Here is a 24,084-nt window from a genome sequence, read left to right on the forward strand (position 1 = left end):
AGGTAGGCTGCGATCTGCAGTCACTGCCGAGAAACCGAGTCACCGGCCATCAGAGGGGGTTTACGCACCAACACGCGCACGGGCGCACACTCGCGCGCGCCTACGCTGACAAGAGTTTCAGCTTGCAGCGATGACGCAGAGTGAACTCACTGAGCCAGCTCAGTGTTTATGTGTCCTTTTTTTTTTTTCACACACTGAGATGAGCCAGAGAGAAAAGGGGGACCTCACTTCTACCGGCTTTGTGGTTTCTCGACGAACTTTCATCACACCTACCAACTATGTCCTACACCAATGATGCTCTTCTCTAGACACTGATTTCAACCCCATTTATTCACCAAACAGGTAAGCCTTGCTACTTTTTCACCTCGTAGTAACAATGTGAGTGGCTGCTGAAGCCGGTAGTTTAGTCTCGTCAGTCTGCCGGCTCGTGCAAGGCTTCTCTCGCCGCAAAGCCTGTCCGACCGTCGTGACCACTTTTACGTACAGCGGGAAAATGACATCTTCATATGTAGCCGAAATCAACTTTTGTCTGCCCTTGGGGGAATCATATGGCTCATACAGAAAGCACCTATACAATTTCGGGGAAAGGGATGTTTGGAGTGTGTTTCTTCTAAGTTTCTGTCTCAAACAGGAGGGATTTTCAGTGAACAAGTTGACTGAGTTTACTCTTTATTATTTACCATTATCTATTTTGGACTTGATGCTTTGCTGTGATCTTCTTGTAGTGAGTTAAATGAACGATAACAGTTAGTAAGGTTTTTTTCTCTCCTCTGCTTTTGGTATTAAAGTAGCCTAGGCCTATTAGTATGATATTGTCGAAGTAGGCTACGTTTTATTTATTCTATGGGTCTCTGAAAACCTGATATTGAGGTTGATTTCATTACTTTACAATACATCTGGGAACCAGTTTCTTCTGCCCAATGTCTGAATGAAAGCGTGCCTGACGCACAGCCATGTGTATACGTGATGACCTCACTAGTAGTATGATCCTCCTCTCTTTAAAAAAAAAGTGCGGGTTTTGCTTTTTTTCCCCCAGATTGTAGTACACTATCAATGTAATACACATGACGCCCAGCTCATTTCAGTTTAAGCAAAATTACAGTTTGGATAGTAAAAATTATTTCTGCTTCCAAAGCATTTAGAATTGAAATTAACAAAAAGAAGCAACTATGGGATATAAAAATTAACATGAAATAAGTGTAATAGCTCATTGGAAGTTGTACCATGCCACCATTGAGTATTACATCACTTTGGTGGATTTGGCAAGATACCCTGTGTAAGAAGCCCTCCACATTGTGTTCGGTGAGGGCAGGCATCCTACAAACACACTCGCACAAGAACCAAGTTGAGACTGTCATTTTTGGCCAGGGGCTTCTATTGTTTGAGGCCAAATTCCTGCATGCTTTTATCAAAAAGAGGCTTTGTCTCAGACATAGACAACTATACACGCATACATGTGCACACACTTCCAGAAGAGGGCCATGTGACATCTTTACTGGCTAGTCCCTAATATTATCACAGTGTTGGCGTTTTTAGGATTTACCTGGATTAGAAAAGTTTATTCATTAGTTCCATCCTAGCATAAAACAGGTGAACAAAGGAGTCGATGTAGCGTTCAAAATCATTTTAGATTTTAGATTTACGAGAAGATAATCGTCCTGTTTCCTGTTAGGTTTTGGTGTTCACGCCTTCTTGCGGGAACAGGAGCATGAGTGCGTGTCCGGATGTGTAATTTGTAAGGGTGGGGAAATGTGAGTATCTCTCTATTCCAGGGAAACAGGTGTGGTTCACCAAAAAACATTTTATCAAGTGAAATTACAAAAGTGAGTTCGGGAGGAGCAGAGATGACAGGGTTGGATCAGAAACTCTTTCCAAGTTCATAGACTCATTTAAAAACTTCATGTGAGCCCTTCTAGATTAAAAAAAATTGTCATCTGCTGGACCAGTACCAGACATCAAAGTTTTTTTTATTGCAGATTATCATTTGTTTTTCTTGGCTAAAACAGTACAGCAGTATCACTATAGCCACAAAAGTATACTGACCTGACAACAACTACAAAGGTCAATTTGCTTAATTCATGATTTATGAAAATAACCCACTTTAAAACTAATAATGAATTCAACTGAGGCTACAATTTTGAGTTATTTTTATGTGTGTGTGTGTGTGTGTGTGTGTGTGTGTGTGTAACTTCAGCCCAACAGGATTCCAAACAGGTTTAGCCTGTTAAAAAATACCCTTTAAAAATGTCTGTGTGATATAGAGTACACCTTTCTCTCCTTTCATGGATAAAATATAGAAAGTTTACGATAAAATATTCATAGAACAATATGTACGGGTTTTGTATGTTTTGATTGTCACTGTGTCCGCACACACTGATGGATTGTCTTTTAAAGTTCTATTGTGATCTAACTATTTTGGCAGAAAGTCACATTTTGTCATAGTCATGTTCACAGCACTCAGGTTGATGTCTGTAATTATACGACATACACACGTACTCTCAAATACCTTAATTAGGAGCTTGTGTCTGGAGCCGTGGATTTATCCTGCGCCAAATTTATCCCTCATTTAAACTCTTCCCCACCCAACATTTACTGTGCACTGTGTGTATCTATTGACGGAGAGGAAGAGATATTGAAAAGAGTAATATATTTAAAGAGAATATATATATATATATATATATATATATATAATATATAATATTCTTCCTAATGACAGGAAGATCCAGGTGTGTATGACGCAGCCCTCGAGCTGATAACAAACGTACATTTAGAGATTATCATTTTAATTTATCAGGCTGACAAATCTCTATTTGAGCATATGTGGAAGTTAAAGACAAAGCCAGGCTTTAATTAGGCCAGCACTCCTATCATCTGTCCGTCCATCCGTTCAACCAGAGTGGTTGGGAAGAGCTCCAGACGGCCTTCCATCCCCGTGCTGGCAGGCCTGCCTGCTCAGTGCATGTGCCAAAGAAATTCCCGCTGCAGCGACCACATACCCTGGTCCAAGCATACCCAGTGCTTGGCACACTTTGGGAGCATCAGATAATGAAAGGGAGACCTGACTGGACTAAAATGTGGAAGATAATTGCACAAACATGCTCTCCTACTGACACTCACATACATTTAACAGCTTACACGTACACACCAAAAAACTATCTTAACAACAATATGGAACATTAACTCCATGCTTTCTCCGTATGAGGAGAAGATTTCAGCTGAGGGGTTCAGTGCCTCTTTTAGTGGTGATGTCTCAAACCACATACTAACGCACTGCATACTACATACTCAAACAGTATATGCTGTACTGGATACTAACCCGACCGTTAATATGCTGTTAGCAACATGCTGAATGACAAGTTATGGGACTTCATCATAAATGTGTTTTTGATCTGAGCTATGTTGGATAAGCTAGCACCAAGCTAGCGCACTGTCGGTCCGTAAATAGAATTCAATAAAAATGCATACGTTCATTACACAGCTACGCAGTATTTTTTGACAACATATTACAGTTTAGTTACTGTTGTTTGCATGCCGCTCGTTGGCTGGCTGGCAGCTCCACCATTGGAGTTTTAGTATGACCAGTGTGCTACTGTATCATACTTAAATAATCTATCCAATGCAGTATACATCCGGCTATTCCAAGCATACACACGAAGTTGCATACTAAAAAATGTGAAACATACATACTCAACGTGACCTCATATTTAGAATAAACAGTATGCTGTTTAGGACACAGCCAGTATGTAATTGCTTAAATCTGGTTGAGAATAGTGCAAGTCATGCTACGGGGGAGTTTCCGTCTGTTCATGCTGTTTAGAGTCAGGACGTGCATGCAAGAGAGTCACATCCTGGAAGTTTGAGCTCTTTTGGAGATGAAGTTACCAAAGGTCAAAGGATGTCATGGTGTCAAATGGATACACTTCTATTGTTTTCTGGTGAATTATGTTTTGCCAGAAAAAAGGCACCTTGGAAAATACAGCTACGTATTTCTGTGGCGAGGTACTCAAAGACTGGGACTAAATTTCAGTTAAAAAACAGAATTAGAAGACAGAATAGTAACCAAGTACATTTAGTGAAGTACTTTATGCAGCAGTTTGAGATACTTTACTCAAGTTTACAGGACTTCAGCTAGCAATTATGTTCACTGCTGATTAATTTGCCAATTGATTCATTCCAATAAAAGTAAGAAAGAGTTCAAACACCATTCACAATAGTCTAAGCCGACAGTGACTTGTTTCTTTCCAAAAATTAAATTTAGTATTATAGTCAATTTACTGTTGAAATAGAAATGCTGCGATTCCTGATGTATCTACTAGGACAAGTTATTTTCCTCTATTGATCAACTACTTGATTTATCATTTATTTTTTAAGAGCTATACTTCTGCACCTGACTGTATCTGTGCTGAGAGGTGTCTTTTTGGTTTCTCAGACACATTTCAAAGCATTTGGTTCGGTCCAGAATGATCCTAGCAAAGGTAATCTTGCCCTGCTTGACTGAGTTCACGACCTTTCCCCCTTCTGTCTCCTCCATCTGCCCTGTCGCTCTCCTCTGTTTAATGACACAGTCTTAAATATAAGCTTAAAGAAAAGAGGAAAGCAAAAATGCAGACTTTTGCTCCCACCACATGCCAGCTGTGAGGGAGGAAAGCATATCTGCAAAGAAACCCACAATCTGCTAGCTGCACTTGCCAGTAACCAATCGCTTGCTTTAAGTTGCCAGAACAAATCACACAGCACCATGTATGGGTTGATGTCTTTGTGATTTCTTGTTTGATATGTAAAGTGTGTGTGTGTGTGTGTGTGTGTGTGTGTGTGTGTGTGTGTGTGTGTGTGTGTGTGTGTGTGTGTGTGTATGTCATGTTTTGGAGAGGATCCACACGGTCACTCATGTGAGGAGTGCTACAGACATGCCCAGTTACAAAACAACCGCTGAGTAATGACGATGTAGCCAACAAAGCTGGAAATTGAAGCTCTTGTCTGTTGCAGCACTTTTATAGAGTTATTTAATACCACTCAAACACAGCATATTTAGATGTGTAAGTATATGTGGATGTGAGTGTGCGTGTCTGTGGTTTGGTTTGCGTGTTGGCAGCAAACTGTAGGCTTGCAAAATCAAGGTTTCTTGCTATCTTTTGCTGCTCTCACATATGTAAGATTTTTTACATTAGGCCTAGACTTTGTGCACATATGGAGTTTTTAACATTCCCGGAGGTCTGCTTGTTCCCAGCGTTCACTCACCCTGACCTCCACCTCTTCCAAATGAGTAATGTCTCGCTTTGGACTCTCTGAACCAGGCGTTCCATTTAAGGAGCAGTTTGGAATTTTTTATTAGTATGTAACTTGAGCTTAATGAGTAAGTGAAACCAATCTCACGTCTGCCTGTTCAACAGGAAGCAAGGGCCAGAAGACATTAAACTTCTAGATCAGCTAAGAATGGAGCAAATAGCCTACAAAGATGTAGGGCCTTCTAAAGGTGTAACGATTCACACAACTCACGATACGACACTGGGTTTCACGATACAATTTCTCACAATTTATTTTACATAATGAGACTGAAGAAAAAAGGTTTTGCCTCCGCAGCTGCCATGATATCGCCTGCTTGCTACAACCAACCGCCTGACGCTCACGATATTACTGCGATTCGTTTTTTCAGACTGCCGATGTGAACCTTGGCACCTTTGAATCGATTTTTAACTGCCTCAAGATTAATATTTACATCCCTAAACACACATAATAAGATATCACTACCAACTGCAATAATAATAGCTAATTAAATGCTAGCATAATCTGTTGTCTAATACAAAATAATAGGATAGTAAATGTGTTGTTTTTTACATGACACATGAACCTCCGAAATGTGTAATTCTGCCTCACATGAAACAACTGTTTTCCATTCTAACCACAGCATGAAAAATGAAACGCATTAGTTTGAACACATAGAATCTAATATCAGTGATGAAAACCATGTTTTCTCTGGCTGATCACACCTTCTCAAGTGGTAGGCTTCAGTAGAGAAGATTATTCCACCGACTAAAACAGCAATTAACCTAATTCTCTGTATTTGTTCGACAAATGGAGATGACATGTTAGAAGTGTTGTTTTTACACTTCATACACATGTTTGTGTGAATGAAAACAAGACTTGTATGATTATAGTATACATGTGCACTGACTTTATGTTGAGGAAGTTAGTGTGTGTTGGTTGTGAATTATAATTGAACATGTTGCAGGAACATGACGTGTTGATTTACATCCACAGTTAATGATGCTGGTGAAGGGAAAATACCACACTCTCAAAAACACCTACTCTCAAACACAGTTTCACAACTCAGGTTGCCTCATATTCTGCTGTTGTTGCCTTAAACCCTGAAAACAGTTAAGACTTTGGACTTTTGTAGGATATTTTGGTCGACAGTTGGTTTGTGGTTGGCTTCTGTTGGGTTAAAATCAAATGGCTTTTTGGCACTTAAGTTTTTGTGCTGAAGCAGAAAATAAAGTCTGATTTAGGCTTAAGAAAAACCAATTTTTTTTTAAATTGGTAACTTAATAAATCTTGGCAAAACCGGGTACCATGTTGGTCATTAATCATTGATGGTTGTGTGGTTTAAAGCCGTTTTTGGCGGGATTATGCGAAAATAATTTGTGGGTTTAACTTAAAAAAGGGCGTCTGTTTGTAATGAATAAAGGGCACTTAGACTTTTCTGTTGTTAAACTAGATTTAACTGCCTTTGTGTTCATAAGTTAATAATGGCTGTATTCAATCTGCTGTGTGGGATCTTTGGTTTCTACATTGGTATTACTCTGGCAATATAACCAAGAGTAAAAAGTTGAACACATTATTATATTATCCCCATTCTTCCAGTCACCATCTCTCCCTGTCAAATATAACCACTGTCATTCGGGCTTAGTGATATCTGACGGCCGGTGTGCATCAGAGACACAAGAGAGGCCTGTTAGGTTTCTTTGGGTGTCCAGTTCCACTGGAAAACATGACGCCAGGCTTCAAGTCAACTCAAGGACGTAGAGAAGAAAGAAGGGGCACCAAGAAACAGCGAGAGGAACGCTTCCTCAGACATTTGTGAAGAGGCGAGACTTTGCTCAGACTCACTTCTTATAATGAGACATTACCTGAGTACTAACGTAGAAAGTGTTAGTGTAAAAGAACCTTTCACTAGTGGATAATGGGCACTTCTATTTAGTCAAACAGAGGGTATGGTTGTCCCGATCACGTAGTTGTCATACACGTGCACATTATTTCTCAGTCCATGAAATGTCTATAGCACAATGGAGTGTAATTACCTTAAACCTTCTTCTGCTGTCCTAGGCCTTTTCTATTGTATTTCACTCCATGGGCCGTAAGATAATTGCAAGTGCAACGCAGCCAGGTCTTCCCCAAGGCTGAACAGCAATGTGACATAGTGGGCGTAATAGGTAGCTATTATCATCATGAGAACTTTGTGGTTTTCTTCTTTTGTAAGGCCGTTTTACCTTACGATAAAGAGGGAAATCCATGACTTTAGAATAACCTCTGGCATGTTTCATCAGCCATTTGTGAATCACAGAAGAATTAAGTGTCATAAACACCAGTATGTTTTAAAATTAGCACAACTTGAACTAAGGCTAAAGCTAACAAAAATCTATTTAACGATGAAGAATGTCAGATCTATGGAGTACTGGTCGTTGAAACAAAGGCCAGAATAAAATACCCCTCCTCATTTTTGACTTCTTGCAGTTGGCTTACATTTTTTGTGATCAAGGGTCCAAGATGAAAGATTGTCTTTATGCAACGAGTTGTGTGGGGCAAACCATGAAGTTGAAAGTGATCCAGCAATTGATATCAGAAAGCTGGGTTACATTGTCGATATATAAGTGGGTGTCGTCAGCATAACAGTCATACTGTACACTGTGTTTAATTCTATCAGTAATGGGCCTAAAATTAACTCTTGAGGAACTCGTTGGATGAAATGATTATGAATTTACCACAACCGAAAAGGTGCAAAACAAAACTGTACTATTTATATTTAATCAACATATAGGGCTGTCACACTTTCAGAAAACTTCACCTGGAGTTTCTCCTGCCAGCCCCATAGTATTTTTTCTGCAGCAAATCTGAGTGGGCTGATGTGAGAACGCAGCAGGATATTATCCGGAGAATTCACCTCGAGCCAATGGGAGAGGGAGTGACATTTATATCCTGTGACTGCTGCACGGTGCATATAGTGTATGCATGCGACTGCTACGATCTACTGCTACTTTGAGGAGTATATGTGAACAGCCCGGTCAGGAGAATATCCAGAGCAGTCCTCCTGAAATTATCTAGATATACGAGTGTATATGTGAAAACTGCTATAATGATAAATTCCTTTAAAACTCAAAAGTAATGCCAATGTTTTGCTATGAGCCAGCATGTATTTATAGCATCTTATTTTCCCTTTTCTCGATTTTACTGGCATTGTCTAGTCTCATAACAAGACACTATTTTCTATTTAGATGAGTATAGTAAGAATCCTGTTTCACCTTACAAATGATCTATGAAGCTGTTGACTCAGAAGTTGAATCATTGTCACTATTACAGGCTATAATTTGTAGCTCCAGTCTTTCAGCTTAAAAATGGAAGGTATGTTAGCATGACAGTGTATTTTTGTGCTCAAATATATTGCTGCATTGAAAATCAAACAGTCTCATGTCTGATGAGAACCCACGTGACGCACACACAACTCATTGTTTAGGATCCAATAACATGGCAGCATGACCAGCATCTCCTGCATACCCAGTCACCTCTAACTCAAAGGCGAGGAGTTCCACTCATTCTTGTGTTTCCTCTTTTGTGGTTCCTTCCTTCCTTCACAGATCCAGCAGGATTTCTCAGTTCAGCTGCTGCATGACATCAAGGAGCCAGAAAAAGCTTCTCAAACACATTAACTGCGATTTCGGTCTTCGCCCCAAACCACAACCAAACAGAATAATGTCCCTGTTTTTGTCATGACTTGCCATAACTTCTTAATTATTGCTATTTTTAGGGCCTCTGACCAAAAAGGACATATGACTGGTCATCTGATGCTGTCACTATGTTTCAAATAACATCTCCAATGTTTGAGCAATTACTGTTTCACACTTTGAGATAAGTCCTCATGCTCTTCTCCCTGTCCTCTTGAGGGTTTAATTTAAATCCTGTTTTGTTTTTGTTTCACATAAAAATGACTAAGGCATCATGGGTGTTGGTCTCTTTTGACCTATTAGCTTTGTATGCTGGGATATTCTGAGAAGTGTTAATATCCTGTTAAATCCTCCTCTTCCCTTGCCCCCTTTATTTGCCTGACGCCCTTCTTTTTCTTTTCACTCTCCATTCTTATTACACACACACACATACCTACACTCACTGCAGCCTCCCAAACCATGGCACATAGGGGACACATGCGTGAGACCAGCAGGGTCATAGAGAAGTAAATATTCAGACAATAAAATGCAAAAAACAGGATCGACTCAAGAACTGAGGGTACAAGTCTAGCACGTATAAGAAGCACACGTGGAGCAGAAGTATGACAGTTTAACGATGTGAACTTAAACAGATACAAGCAAGTTAATTAACCATTAACAGAGATTAAGTCTATACTAAAATGCTTTCTTCATTGTTTTGTATATCTATGCCAGATGATATAGGGTGCCCATTTATGCAGCAGGTTATGCTGTATGTTTTGTTGGCTGGTTTCACTGGAAAAAAAACATGCCATCATTATAAAAAACTAGATGTTTGGTGCTTATTCAGAGAACTTCATCAGGAAACTAAGTCATTTTCCTAGAGGTTAGAAAGGGGCTGAATGTCATGACTTAAAAAAAAGGTTGTTTTTAACTTGCTTGTCGGAATTGAACAAAAAATCTTTGATCTTTTATTATGTCTGTTAAATATGGGGCAACAGCCTAAAGCCTGTAAGGCAAGTTTAGCATAATGACTGGAGGGAAACAGTTATACTACTACTATCATCTCTTAAGTTTATTAAATCACATCGTATGCCGATTCGAAGATTTTCTCATGTTTGAGAGAACAAAGTTTGTTCCAAATTGTTTCTGTTTTCCACTCGCTGTGCAAAGCTATAGCTGACAGTCTGCTGGATGTACCTTCATATTTAGACACACACTGCTGGCACAAGAAAAAGGAAAGTGCTTCTCACATAATGTCCCAAAACTAAAAGATGAAAAGGATTGCTGCTCTGCTGTGGGTCTAAGTAGCACTTGGTCCTGGGCGGACTAAATGTTTGAGGGACAATGAGGCCATGCATGGAGACAGGAGCGCTCGTGTGCCTGTAAAGCCAGTGGAACTTCCACGTGTGGAGTTACTTTTGTGGTGGGTTTGTGGAGAAAGCCTCAGACAAAATGGATTGAAACGCATCACACGCAAACAGTGTGGGCCTGGCTAGCCAGGCTGTGAATGGTGGACTTCTGAATGGATGGCTCAGGGAGTCTGCACATTTTTAACATCCTTCCAGGACAAGCTTTTACATGCATTTTGAATTTTGAGCACATTTTAGCTTCATGCAAAAACATTTTCCACCAGGTTAAATGAGCAACAGTCTGATTATCACACAATAAATCAGTTTACTGCAGTTTGCAGACGTTTCAGTGACTGCACTGCTGGAGTTCAAGTGAGGTTGTCCGAGGAAAACCAACATTCCTCAACCCCTCTAACCGGGTCCAATTCGTTACTTGACACTTTCCAAAAAAGACTTATTTAATTCATGGTCCCATTTTTGTTTCGCTCTCTCTATCATTGTCGTTTTATTGATCATATTTTCCCCTTCTTTCCAGCTATGTGTGCTTGAAAGTGTGTGTATATAAGTGTATAAGTAACTAGGCATGTGTAACTTGAAATTAGCCTCTTGCTTTGGTTTGAATGGCATTTTAACAAACGCTTCTAAATATATCATGGTATCAGGCTGAAGTTTGAGCAGTTTCACTCCCTGTGGCTTTCTCCTCTTTCCTTCCCTCCCTGCTTCTCTCCTTCTTCATCTCTATCGACCCCTTGCCCTTCAGCCCTGTGTTGTTTTTTCTAATGAGTGTTTTTTTTGTAAACACTTTATCTTTTTACTTCATCCCTGAAATTATGCTTCGGCAGCCTGTCATATTTTTTTGTTTTTGTTTGTATAAGTCACAGCTTGGTGTTGGCTGGATATTATGGCACAACAGACGTGTGTGTGTGTGTGTGTGTGTGTGCGTGCGTGCGTGCGTGCGTGCGTGCGTGCATGTGTGTCACCTGTATACATACATATCAATAACATAGGTGATGGACAACAAAGTGATTAAGCATATTCATCCCCACAGACTTAGAGTACACTTACTGTAACCTTGGATCAATGTATAGGCACGTGTGTGTGTGTGTGTGTGTGTGTGTGTGTGTGTGTGTGTCTTTTTGTGTGAGTACGTGTGTGGATCACACATAGGAAGGGAGTGACTGGGTTTGAGTTAAGAGATGTTGAATTGCTTGATAATTAATGTTTTAGACACCATATTTTGCTGTGTGGTCAAAGGTGAAGAGGTGTATACACACACACACACACACACACACACACACACACACACACACACACACACACACACACACACACACTCACAAACTGTGATAGAAGGGGCATGTTCTAAGGACGTGTCCGGGGTGTGTCTGTGGTCACAGTGACAGTATAAGACTCAGTCAGGTACACTAACTTCTTCATTCAGCTACACAGACTTCACTGTTTGTGTCACTCATCACATCAAGTTGCAGTTTGGTGTTAAATCTGTCTCATAGTCAGATCTTTGCTCAATTACAGATTTATTATTTTTATTTTGTATTTTTTAAATCCAGTAGTCGTTTCTTTATTTCTCTGATTAGCTCCAGACGCGACTTCTATCAATTTTTGTGTGTACTGTTTTAAACGGCTGCTGAAAAGTACGAGCATATTTGAGTTTGGTCTTGACTCAGCATTTGTAGCAGCTCACACAGCATCTTCACTGAGTTGCCACGGCAACTGGGTCAGTCAACTGCAAGTCTGAGGTAGGTATGCTGCTGTGTTTCTCCCCTTTCCTCATAGATTTCCGTATTTTATTTTCTTCATCTCCACTTTCTACTTTTGTCGACTTATGACAAACTCATTTTTCTGTGAACATCTGTTCTTTCTCTTCTCTCCTTTTTTGTCACACATCTTCCAAATGCCTCTTGCGTTTACTTAAGTGGGACTGTTTGACAAGCATATTTGGTGCCAACCTTTTTTGTCAGAAACATTTTCTTCTGCTGGAGAAGAAACAGACAAATAAGAAAAAAAAACGTTCCTCAGATTTTTGGTATATTTAGCTCTCTGTTTTTATTATATCAACAAGGACTGACGCGATGCAGGTGAACTCACAGTGATGATTGTGTGACTGCCTTGTCTATAATTTTGAATGTAAAATCTCCACCAGAAATAACCTGCTGTGTGGTTACACATAGGCCAGATCATGGTCCCTCTGATTATTCAAAAACCCTGTCATTGTGGCCACAGATAGAAGCAAACGGTGTGCAACAAACTTCAGCGTTTTATTTGACAGTTTAAGTTTGAGTGATAATAATTTTGAATTATTTTGACTGCAACACATTGTTTAAAAACTCTACTAATACTTTTAAAGGATCCTGGCTGGTCAGTCTTGATGATAATGCATTTTCTTGTATCATTTCTATTTGGCTGATATATGTGTCTCACTTGTTATCACATGTTAAATGAATGGGGTCAAACAAACCTGAAGTTTAGCTCCATATTCAGAACAACTGGTGAGAACTCAGTGACCCGTTCGCTGTCACATGAATTTAGCCTAAACCCTCTGCTTGTTGGCTGCTATAAACTGACCTGAGAATTTCTCATCGACATGTGACCCCCGGTTAGATTTCATCTCATTCTATAGAGTTATATAGAGCCCCAGTGAAGGACACAGATAAATACTTCGCCCAACACATGTTGTCTGCATGTGATACAACATATATATGTATGTGTGTGCACTCTAATGCTATTTAAGAAAAATTCTTGTCACACTTTTCGGAGATTGATCCAACTAACTTTAGATATGACACCATTATTTTGCTGTGACACAATCTTGTAGCACACATATGTGAACACGTGACCCCTGATTGGTTAGGCTGTTTGTTGAACACATTTATCATCCTCAAAAATGTGCTCTTTTAAATAAAACCTGAATCATCTCTTTATTTTTGTGCAGTTTCGATTACAACACTCCTTAAAACTGTCTCCTACAAACCTAAATGTGGGTGAATTCAGCATCATGGAGCTAATTTCTATGTGTTTCCAAATGAATATGTTGCAGCATGAATTATTGTGAGTACCTGAGGCCCAGGAATAGCCTCAGAAAAGCCCCGGTTCATTTACTCCTGTGCAAGAAAAGAACTTGACTCATGTAAAATGCTATTTACAGCAATTCTCAACAGCTCCTTACCTTTCGGTCACAGGAACAAACATGCTCTGAATAAGTCACACAATGACTCAGGTGTTTTTCACCATGTAAGCATGTGTAGCTTTGTGTTACTGCAAATGCTTATGTGTGTGTGTTTCGAGGAGTGAAAACATTTCATTTCTCAAGTGTTGTAATGTCATCAATTAGGTCGGGATACAAACATATGTCATGTTGTAATGTGGCAGGTCAGTGTCAGTGGTCAACAAGTTGTGTTTGCAAAAAGCTTAGGCGTTGTGTTGACCTTAGGGAATAGTGTGAATTGTCTTGTGAAGTGTTTGTGCACATGACCCGAACATGTTGAGTGATTGACCCTTTTCCTGCCCTTGTTTGTGTCTCCTGTCTCCTTTAGATCATATGTTCATAGAAGAATACATTGAAGAAGATGAGGAACCACCTTTGCTGCTCAGCTCTCGTCCTTCTTACGGTAAATATGTGCATGTGCTTATTCCTGCGTATGTGTATTTATTCAAAAGAAACACTTGAAATGAGCGCAACACTCTTTGCATTTTACATCATTTTGTGACTTTATATCATGATTTATTGAGTGTGTGTGCAACCAGTTCTGCAAACCTACGACCTGACTCATGAGATTGTGTGTGTATGTGTCTGCGTGTGTCTTCCAGGTGTTTAGCTGTGGTGGGACTGCAGCAGTGCGGTGTCGGTGGGGGGAAGGGTGTGTGTGTCTGCAATGCCCTGCTGGTCAGGAGCCTACCAAGGTGAGACTAAGACTCATAACAATAAATGTCTTGTTGGGATTTATTTTTAGAACATTATATCTTTAAGTTTCTTTTTTTTGTGATTTTATGTTCCTTTTTTTTTTTTTTACATGTTTGTCCCTTTAAAAACCTAAACTTGCATCTTGCAAACAAGTATCCCTTCCTACTAATACCTTTAAAATGCACTTGTTTCAGATATAGCGGCACTCCTTATAAGGTAAAATTGAGAGCTTTAAGAAGTATTGCAAGATGTGCAATTGACTCCTGACATAGTCAGCCACAGCCAAATTCTGAGTCCAAGGCTCTTCTCGGAATCTAAACAAATAACTACACAATCCCCAAAACTTAGTGGAAACAGCAAAAAACGGTGTGAATGTATTCGCAGTAACAACATAAAGGCTTAAGTTAGAAGTTTTAGTGATTAACCATGGGAAAAAAAGTTTATTCCCACCATTTTACTGCTTCCAAAGCCCCTGGCCCGAGATACAGAACTGAGAATTCAGCTCGTCTCTAACCTTATAATTTATGTTTAGTCACCACTGTCAACATAAATCAAGCTATTCATTGTTTAGAGATGGGAAATATTTATGACACTGTTTTATTTGAACCAAGGGGGAATTTTTGTCAAGGTGTGTCATGTTTCTTTTCTGTTACAGTTTGTATTCATGAAGTTGTTGTAGATCACAAACTGTCACTGTTACAACAAAACTGCCATTCATTTATATTTACCTTAGTTGTCTATGTACGTTTTTATGTGTAAGTATAAAGAGTGTATCATTGTTTGATTACAGTTAACACAGACACAGGACTGCAATTAAGAGCTGCCTGTTCTTTGAACTGTACTACTGTGTCACTAACACTTCGACAGCACCAAAGGAATTCTTCAGTTTGTCCCCCCCCCCCTCACTTTTTTTTTAGCCTCTTTTGTAAGTTTCAGTATCTTCTTTCTTTCCAGGCTTGTGAGCAGATTCAAAGTCCAGCAGAGGAAGTGCAATGCCGATTGTGCCCAAATGGAAGCTTTTCCGAAACGCTCGACTCTGAACTTTGCCGCCCACACGCCTCCTGTGAGATCCTCGGCCGTGAGGTTGCGACCCCTGGCACTGCGACCTCTGATGCCCTCTGTGGAGACTGTCTGCCTGGGTGAGAAAAGCCTGTGTGACTGTCAGTTTGTCTCTGACAGTGTTTGTCCTACCTGACTGGCAGTTAATCCACCCATAGTTACTGGAAAGTCTGGGCTTGACGTAATAAGTGCTTTGCCTAAACATGTAAACTCGTAAACCTTAATTTGTATCACAATTAAGAACTTTAATTTTCTCGGTGTGGAAAAAGAAGAAACGCACATACACACGGCATCATTCACCACAATAGGCAGGCATCGGAAAAAAATATACCACAGGATAAAACTAAAACTTCTATAATTGTAAAATAGTCTCCTTCTTTATCCCCCCTATCTAACCATAAACTATGCTCTTTTCTTTTTTCAGGTTTCATTCCACCGCCACAGGGCAAGTTTCCACACAAAGTCCCTGTGTGAAAAGTAAGCATGATGCTGCAGCACATCACTTGTTAGCCTTTTCACATCTTCTCTATCATACTTTTTGCATCTTCAAATACTTATATGTGTGTATGTTTGTGATTAGTACAAATAACTGGAAACTAAATAAATTGATTAATTCGAGGAACAAAGAGGTGATGAGAGCTCAGTGTCACTTGTATCACTTTTTGTTTTTAGTTGTAATTGCTTAGATATTTTCCATGACAAATACATTTTATTCTCTTTCTCTCCGTTACATTGGGAGCTTGTGGCTTCAGCCAGGATGCTGTTTTTTTGCTTTGAAAAGCACAAGTCTGAATAGAGAACACAATCTATGTCATTCATTTGATCAGGAGCTATGCCCATTATGCAAAGTGACGGCTCTGAAATAAATTATCTTGAGCATTTCTTCAAAATATTTTTGATTTCCTCGCTGATGGTCCAGTATTCATGTTCGTCCTGCTTTCTTTTTCTTGTCCTTCCCCTTTTCTCTCAGCACCTTTGCATGTCAGAACGGTCCGCACAGTAGGTAAGGGTCCGTCCAGCGCTGCAGGAGGGTCCGTCAATAGCACAGCGGTTCGCACCACTGAAGAGAAGACAGCAGAGTATGCCGTGTTTGCTTTGGTGCCCATCTTCTGTGTGATGGGCCTGTTGGGCATCCTCATCTGCAACATCCTGAAGAAGAAGGGATACCGCTGCAGCGCTGACAAGGAGGGGGGTGATGAAGAAACTCCGACACCACAGAAAGAAGGTGAGAGGTTTGAAACGAGACATTGGACTAGAGAAAATCAAAACAAAAAAAAAGGAGGGTGATTACAGGAACGAGCATTTTTTGTTCCATTTGTTGTCACTTCAGCCCTTAAAAATGCAATAGCACACTCGCACACTCGTATGCACACAGTGTGGTCGACATGGTAAAGCCAAGCCAAGCCATAAAGGGCAGTGTCTTTGTGTGCAGCCACAGTGCATGCATCTCTGAGACGTGACTGCACGCAGCCCTACATGAGAGGCTTTTTTTTCTCTCTCTCTCTCTCTTTCAACTTTGACCTTTCTGGGGTCTGGGTTCTGTGTTTTTCTAAGCACATGCTGTTATTCTTGTAGTTTTCCGATTTGAAAAGGGGAAAAAAAGCATTCCCATCAACTCTCTCGCCCTGCTGACATCAGAGACAAACCGCCCTGTTAAAACACAGAGGGAGAGGACAAAGAGGGAGGAAGACAGTCTGGTTTTTAACTAAAAGAGTTATAAATGTCAGTCAATTGAAACTGAAGGAATTAGACGGGGGAAGGATAGAGAGGGATTGAGGAAAAGATCAAGTGTTTGGTCACCACACCCGTTTTCTGTGTGTGCACAGTCCAAATGACTTCTCTTGTGCTCTGTGATGCAGTTAAGTTGTATAGTCCTGGAGGACTCTTCATAGACCCGAGTACTTTGACCCAAATGAAAATCATTTTCTGTCTCTTTGAATCAATGAATCTGTCCCCTGACGTTTTTGTCGCACATGGTTTTTGTCGTAATGATGAGTCAAACACTTTGTATGCTTTCAGTACACAGACCTCTGAGTGTACTCATAGTTCCTTTATGCCACTTTGTCTTTCGTACACTTTACTTATCTGGGTCTCAGGTAAAACCCTCACGTTACATTTGATATGTTATCTACTGTAGCCTAACTAATAGAAGCTTTTCAACAGTGGGACAGGAGTGTGAACTTTCCTGGTTCATTGCCACATAGAACTACAACACATTTTTAACACTTTGTCTTCAGAGTTGACAGTTGAACAAACTCAGGGTTCATTCAAGTAAATGTTGCATACTTACTTGTGTGTCAGCTTGGTTGCCTCTTGCTAGTTGACATAGCTGAAAGCTAGTTTGTTTGGGAGCTAATGAGGCATAGAAGTATTTGTCCTTTGTAAAGAGTCAGATAAGATGACTGATACCACTTTTTATATCTTACCATTCAACATTGAGCTTCCGCTAGTAGCTTAGCTTAGCTTACACTGGGGATACAGCTTGCCTGGCTCTTGGTTGAGTGCTTACTTGCCTTACTACCATAACCTTAAAAAGTCTCTTGTTAGCATTTTAGTTGTTGAATAATCAGTAGTGTTGACAACTGTTAAACAGTGCCAGGCTGACTTTATCTGTTTCCCCCAGCTAACAGTCCTTAAGCTATGCTATGCTAATTCATTTCTGGTTTAAACTTAATATTTCACAGACAAATCTGAAATAAGTATCAATCTTATCATTATTCTGTGCGCATTAGGCAAATAAATGTATGTCAAAATGCATATTTGCTTTAAACTAAGCCTCCATTTACTCAAAAGACCATCATGTAAAAACAATCGTAAGATTGCATAAACTTTATTAATCCTGCTAGGGTAAATTCAATTTTACACTCTGTTGTTGAGCATGCTACACACACATATTCTAAAATACACACACATGCACAAACAGGATAATCTGGACATAGAGTAATGGAGAGTTGTCAGAGTGAGGGGGGGGGGGGGGGGCTGCTCCTGACCTGGTCGGGGTTTCCTGAATTTTATGACTTAAACACACTAGTCACCTAACGAGCCCTGTACTTGCCCTGTTTGAAAGTGTAAACCTGTGCAGCTACTGCTATTAAGTGTGTAAGCATGAACAGATTTCAAGGCTAATCTGGCTTTTCCGTGCTACTAGGCTCAGAGGAGAGCTGTGCTAGAAAGCCATACGTTTTCTTTTTTTTTTCCAGGCTTCATGACACGTCAGGGCACATCTGTCACCTCCGCAAAGACTGTTTTTGTCAGCATGTCAACTAACTGTTTATGCTGACAAAACACCTGCTGCTTTTGACAACTTGCTGTATCTGACACGAGTATTAAAAGAATGAATTAGGCAGTAACATTTTTACAGACACAGATAATTCAAATAATTATTTGTTTCAGTCACTTAAAAACCCTTAACATCAAAGGTTTCTGCTGCAAAAGGTGAAGGTTAAAGGTCAGGTTAAAGGGCATTTTAATCATGATCATAAATGTCCGTCCTGGAAAGTGTATTTTGATGTTTTAATTCCTTATTTAAAGCTTCCAGTGCATTAAAATTTCAGCAACCAGTTTTCAATTAAAACTTTTTTACCTCTTGGAGCATGAGCCAAACACTACAGCTTTCCTACTGTGTCACTAAGTCTTTAGAGCACCTGCTGCAAAGCCAGTTTAGTGGATTAAGAGGAGGTGATCCAGGGACAGCAGATCTGCTAAAAGACTGCACATATCATGGTGATGATTTTATGATGTTTGAGTTCAACATCTGCTCTTATAGCAGATATATACCTGAGACATCAAATGCCCTGCAGAAAGAAGAATCGATTTAAGGCATTTGGGGACACACACGTGAAATCACACAGCAATAGTTTCTCTGTCTGCCTTTTATTTCCAGCGGTGCCTCGGTCGTTTCCATCAGAACACGTTGTTGTGAAACTTAAAACGTCCCTGCACCCTAAGGGAAACTCCTCAAGCCTAACCCCTCTCGCAGTTCTCTCCTGTCTTTAAACTCTCCATTCATCTGATTTTCTCAGTTCCCTTAAACCTCCTCCCTTCCCTGCCTGAACATGACACTAACCATCCATCTCTCCTTTCCCAGCCACATCAATAATTCAATCGGATCCTTACCTCATGGTTCATGTCTCCTCTTTCTTTCTCCTGTCCCCATGTGTTCTCTTACTCCCATGGTTACTCTCTGTTGTTTTTTTTCTATGCACAAGGACAAAAAAAACAAAAAAAACAGACATTAATAAAAACTAATATTTGAATATGCAGATTAGACTTGCATAATAACTTTGAATAATCTATAGGTACTAATTAGGGTAACAACCGTCACAAGCAAAAGCAAAATGAAAAAGGTTAAAGGAAAACTCTCAGCCTCTGCTCCCCTCTCTCTCTCTCTCTCTCTCTCTCTCTCTCTCTTTTTCTCTTTCTCTCCTTCTGAACAACATAGGGGACAGATGCTGCAGTGGTGCAATGATAAGCTGCAAGTCAGTGTGAGGGAGACAGATATATAACAAGACGTGGGAGCGCAAGCAAGGTGCCTAGTAAAGTTACCAACGACAAAAGACAGTGGGTGATGAAAGGAAGATAGGTGGAACAAGCAGGGAGAAAATCAAGAGGTGTAATTTGCTGCATGGGAAAATTACCTCCCTCTTTCCTTCTCAGTGTATTGTAACTTCCCCTGTTGCGGTGTGCTGTCTGTGAGTCAGCTGTAGTCCTCACTTGGCTGAGGTCAAAGACGAACTTCTTACTCAAGCACTTTTCTGATCATCTCCATTCAGGGGGAACACCCATGGGGTTGAATTGCAGCAAGGCCACGCTTAGCTTGGCAGGGCTTAAAGTTAGACAGACAGAGAAAAGTTTGACTGAGGAAAGAAGGACAAACGCTGGGTCCATAATGAGGGAAGAGTCGTGAGCTGGAATGAACTCTGCAGTTTTGTGTTTATGAAGCAGGAATCTTGCTATGGTGTCAAAAATGGCAAAGTTAAAGGTAACATGGAGTTGTTGTAGTTTTAGCCGAATTAGCTCCACTGGGTATCTGCATTAAAGGCTATCAGAGGCTGGAAGGTCAAATTGGCCCAAGAAAAACTCTGAAGACAAAGTGAGGGACAGTTGACTTCATGTGACTGACATTGAAACACATGCGTCTGGCTTTGTAAAGGGAATTAATAGCAGATGGGTGTCACACTGTGAAATGGATGCCGTTATCCTCGCGTAGCTCCAGCCACAGTGGAGACGGCGCTATTGTCGTGGCCGAGCAGCCTGACTCTGCTTATAAAAGAAACATAGAAATCCACACACACAGCAGCAAACAAATGCATCCATAGAGTTATATTTTGCTCTGAAACACAGAGATATACACACAGTATTGAGGGGGGTCTGGTATATCACACACACACACACACACACACACACACACACACACACACACACGCATAAAGCCCTGTGTGCTTAAACAGCACTGAATGGAGCGTGAACGCTGAGTGAGCTATTCTGGACCCCCGGCGCCCTTGTTACTTTCCTCTCAGCTGCTTCACTGTGCTCTTCTATTATGGGATGGTTGGGTGAGTTGCCATGGAGGCATATCTATTCTTTGCTGTTCAGTCATCCACATCCATCCTTATCAGTCCCATCGTGCACTGGGGCACCATATACCAGCCTCGACATGCACTGCATGAACTATGCTCACTCGCTCTCTGACAGCTGAGAGTGAAGCTGGCCGTATAGAGTGGAATCATACTTTAGATTTAATAAAATGACCTTAAAATCTACAAAAATAGTTATATCAAAGTTAATATTTAAATGTAGGTGTGGTTCTGATATGCATTTATAAAAGCAAGTATATTTATTTGCTCTTTTAATGATATAGTTTGATGAATTAATCACTTACAAGCTTTTTCAAGTAACTTTAATTGCACTTAAATGTTTTCATCAACAGAATGAAGTCTCAGTTGCCATGGAAATGGCAAAGTTATCATGTGACCATATGGTATTGAGACATATGTGTGCTTAATGATGTGCTACAAAGAAGAAAAAACTTTTTCCAGCTACAAAAAAAAAATCATAGTAAACATACTAAGATTTCCTTACCTGTTATGATATGTGCATGTCACATAGTTCTGTATGTGTGTCGTTAAATTTGATGTAATTACACAAAGATAGAGTCCAGGATCAGGAACCTGAAATGCAGTAATAGTGCTTATTCTTTATGTTGGTTGACAGAGTGTAATGTTTCCCATCTTTGTCTTTTTTTCTTGCTTTAGGTAACAGTTTCCCCTACATTTCTGATGACCTTAACGAAGACACCATCAGCGTGCTGGTTCGCCTTATTACTGAGAAGAAAGGTATGTGCAGAGAAGTCACTTCTGAGCTGGCGGTCAGACAGCGAGTTCATGTCTTGTGGCTTTAGAGGTGAACATAGCGTCGTCATTGTACGTCATCTATACTACTGCAGACCAAGACTGTACCCTCCATGGTATATCCATGTGTTGTTAGAGGAGGATAATTAAACCCCAGTGAACCACTGCAAACACAGCAGAAAGTGAGAAGAGACAGGATATGTTCTTATAAAGTTGTCACTTTGGAGAGATGAGTATTCAAAAGATGAGAAAAGCTAAATGTTTCCAATCATCAACCAATGAGCAGACAACATTTAAATAAAACTTCAGGGTCTAAAACCTCTGTCCTGCAGACAGGGATAGTTTAACTACTCTGAGTTACAGTATTGACTAATACAATAGTTTACATTAATGATGAAGTCTCATCTGAAAGTTTGTCTGTGTGTTTCTTATAGAAAATGCTGCTGCACTGGAAGAACTGCTGCTGGAGTATGAGAGCAAAGAGCTGGCCAAGAGCAAGAGCTCGTCAATCAAGTATGTAACCACTTATACACACGCAAACACAATTACACATGCTCAAATAATGTCATTTTTATTATAAAAGTAATTGTATTTATAATGAAACAATGTTTTTAGTCTACATAATCATGACAACATGTAATTATTACACTTATTTAATCCTACCTGCAACTTTTATAATCTTCCAAAACAGGAAAATGTACAGTAGGCCACATTTCCTCAGTCGAGCTCCTCAGTTGGCTGACTCCTGGCAGTGACTCAGTCCTGCATGTCAGAAGTGTAGATCTCACACAGCTGTAACCACTGTCTCCTGCCTCATGAGTCCTGAAACCCCCAGCCTGTTACTAGGCTTATTGGCTGTCACATAGCTAGAAGTCACAAGATTTACATGACCAAGCTAATTGTGGTTTTCTAACTTTGGTTTACTCTGTGGCCGTTGAAATTGCTCAAGCAGTCAGAAGCAAATCTAACAAGTCCAGCAACATGCTGCTGCGTGCCACAGTCTGCACCGCTGCGATTAGACTTTTTCCTCTGCTCTTAACTATCAGCACTTTTCTCAAAGTTTGAATGATCTTAAGTGGACCCTGTGCACTCCAACATTTATGCATAATCTACATTCGTAAAAGAGTCAGAGGCTTCTGCTGCTCCATGAGCTGCTGTAACATGTAAGCTTTAGATTCAAGAACATTCTGACACGCATGCCACACACACACATGCACAGAAAAATCTGGAAAGCTTTCAGTTCCTGTGTGTGTTTTTGTGTGTGGGTGTCTGTGTGTGTATGGTGGGATGTTCTTGGGTTACAAAAGGTCACCACTAGTATAATATGGGAACACACACACACACACACACACACACACACAGCTCCATTCATCTCTTTAGAATTGCCTTTATCTGCACAAAAGAACAATGGAAAACAAAAAAGAGTGCTGAGCAAATACACACAGTGCACAGTTATAAAATATAAACCTTTATATATGTAAAAAGCCATCTCTTTTTTTGTCAGTTCATAACAAACAAATGAGATGTTTTGACATTTTTGGGGCTTTTTCAAGGTCCCAAAGGACTCTCATTCTAACTTTGTGCTAGCCACACAGACGTACATTAAACAGCATTCTAGTGAAGTAATATGTCACAGCATCATGAGCAATGTTGATGAGTTCAGATTGACATATTATTTCACACTGGATAAAGATGAGAAAACAATGTTTGATTTTGCGACCGAGTCCACTCACTGTTTAATAAATGGTAAATTAGATATAAAACTATCGTGTTTTCAAAAACATATCTAATAAGTTCCCCGTCCCTCTCCTGCTACTCATCCCAGGTTCCCGATGCTGTCTCCCCTCTCTACCTTCCGCTCCCTCCCCAGACTCTGCCCCCATCAGTCCCACCTCCACACCATCTCCGGCCTCTCCGGCTTGGCCCCCAAACACGGCTACCGCTGCACCCGCTGCGCCCAGAGAAAGTGGCCCGCAGTCCTCATACCTCCTCTGGATTCCCTCAAAGACCCCCTGAAGCCCCCTCAGACCTTCATCCTGCCCTCCTTGGACACCTCCGCTGACCAGCAGAAGAGACCCCTGCTGGATGGGGTGTTCGCCGATACCCACCACACACAAGCTGCTGTGCCAAATACTATGCAGGAGAAAGTGGAGAAGAGTGAAGTGAAGGAGAGGAAGGAGGGAGAGCTGACTGTGGTGAATGTGGGGAGGTGAGAGGCTGACACAAAACAGAAGTTCCACATTGGAACCTGCAATGCAAATGTATTAATGTTTGGCAATTAACTCTTGCCACTTTCTACTCGTCCTTTGTTATCTGCATGTTACATTAATCACATCTTTTTCTCAACCCACAGATTTCAAGTCGCTCAGATCCCTGAGCAGAAGCCAGTCCCTGCTGAAACCAAAAGATCCTCTCAGGAGCAGAGACACTCGCTGTTCGGAAGCAAATCCTTCTGCTCGTCTTCATTTTCTGCCATCAGGAGGTACGTC

General features: G+C 40.5%; 1 protein-coding gene across 1 annotated transcript in view; it reads left to right on the plus strand.

Annotated features, from left to right (window-relative positions):
- The first annotated feature begins 119 nt into the window (after positions 1–119).
- relt (RELT TNF receptor) overlaps positions 120–24,084 on the plus strand; it is a 27,468-nt gene continuing 3,503 nt past the window's right edge. Inside the window, exons 1-10 of the mRNA XM_020639986.3 lie at positions 120–342; positions 13,819–13,893; positions 14,093–14,185; positions 15,141–15,325; positions 15,670–15,722; positions 16,216–16,470; positions 21,500–21,580; positions 22,030–22,108; positions 23,421–23,804; positions 23,949–24,077. Of these exons, the coding sequence (XP_020495642.2) occupies positions 13,852–13,893; positions 14,093–14,185; positions 15,141–15,325; positions 15,670–15,722; positions 16,216–16,470; positions 21,500–21,580; positions 22,030–22,108; positions 23,421–23,804; positions 23,949–24,077 (1,301 nt within the window). The 5' untranslated portion in view covers positions 120–342; positions 13,819–13,851. The remainder of the gene's footprint in view (positions 343–13,818; positions 13,894–14,092; positions 14,186–15,140; positions 15,326–15,669; positions 15,723–16,215; positions 16,471–21,499; positions 21,581–22,029; positions 22,109–23,420; positions 23,805–23,948; positions 24,078–24,084) is intronic.

This window comes from Labrus bergylta, chromosome 11, assembly GCF_963930695.1.
Source record: "Labrus bergylta chromosome 11, fLabBer1.1, whole genome shotgun sequence".
NCBI lineage: Eukaryota > Metazoa > Chordata > Actinopteri > Labriformes > Labridae > Labrus > Labrus bergylta.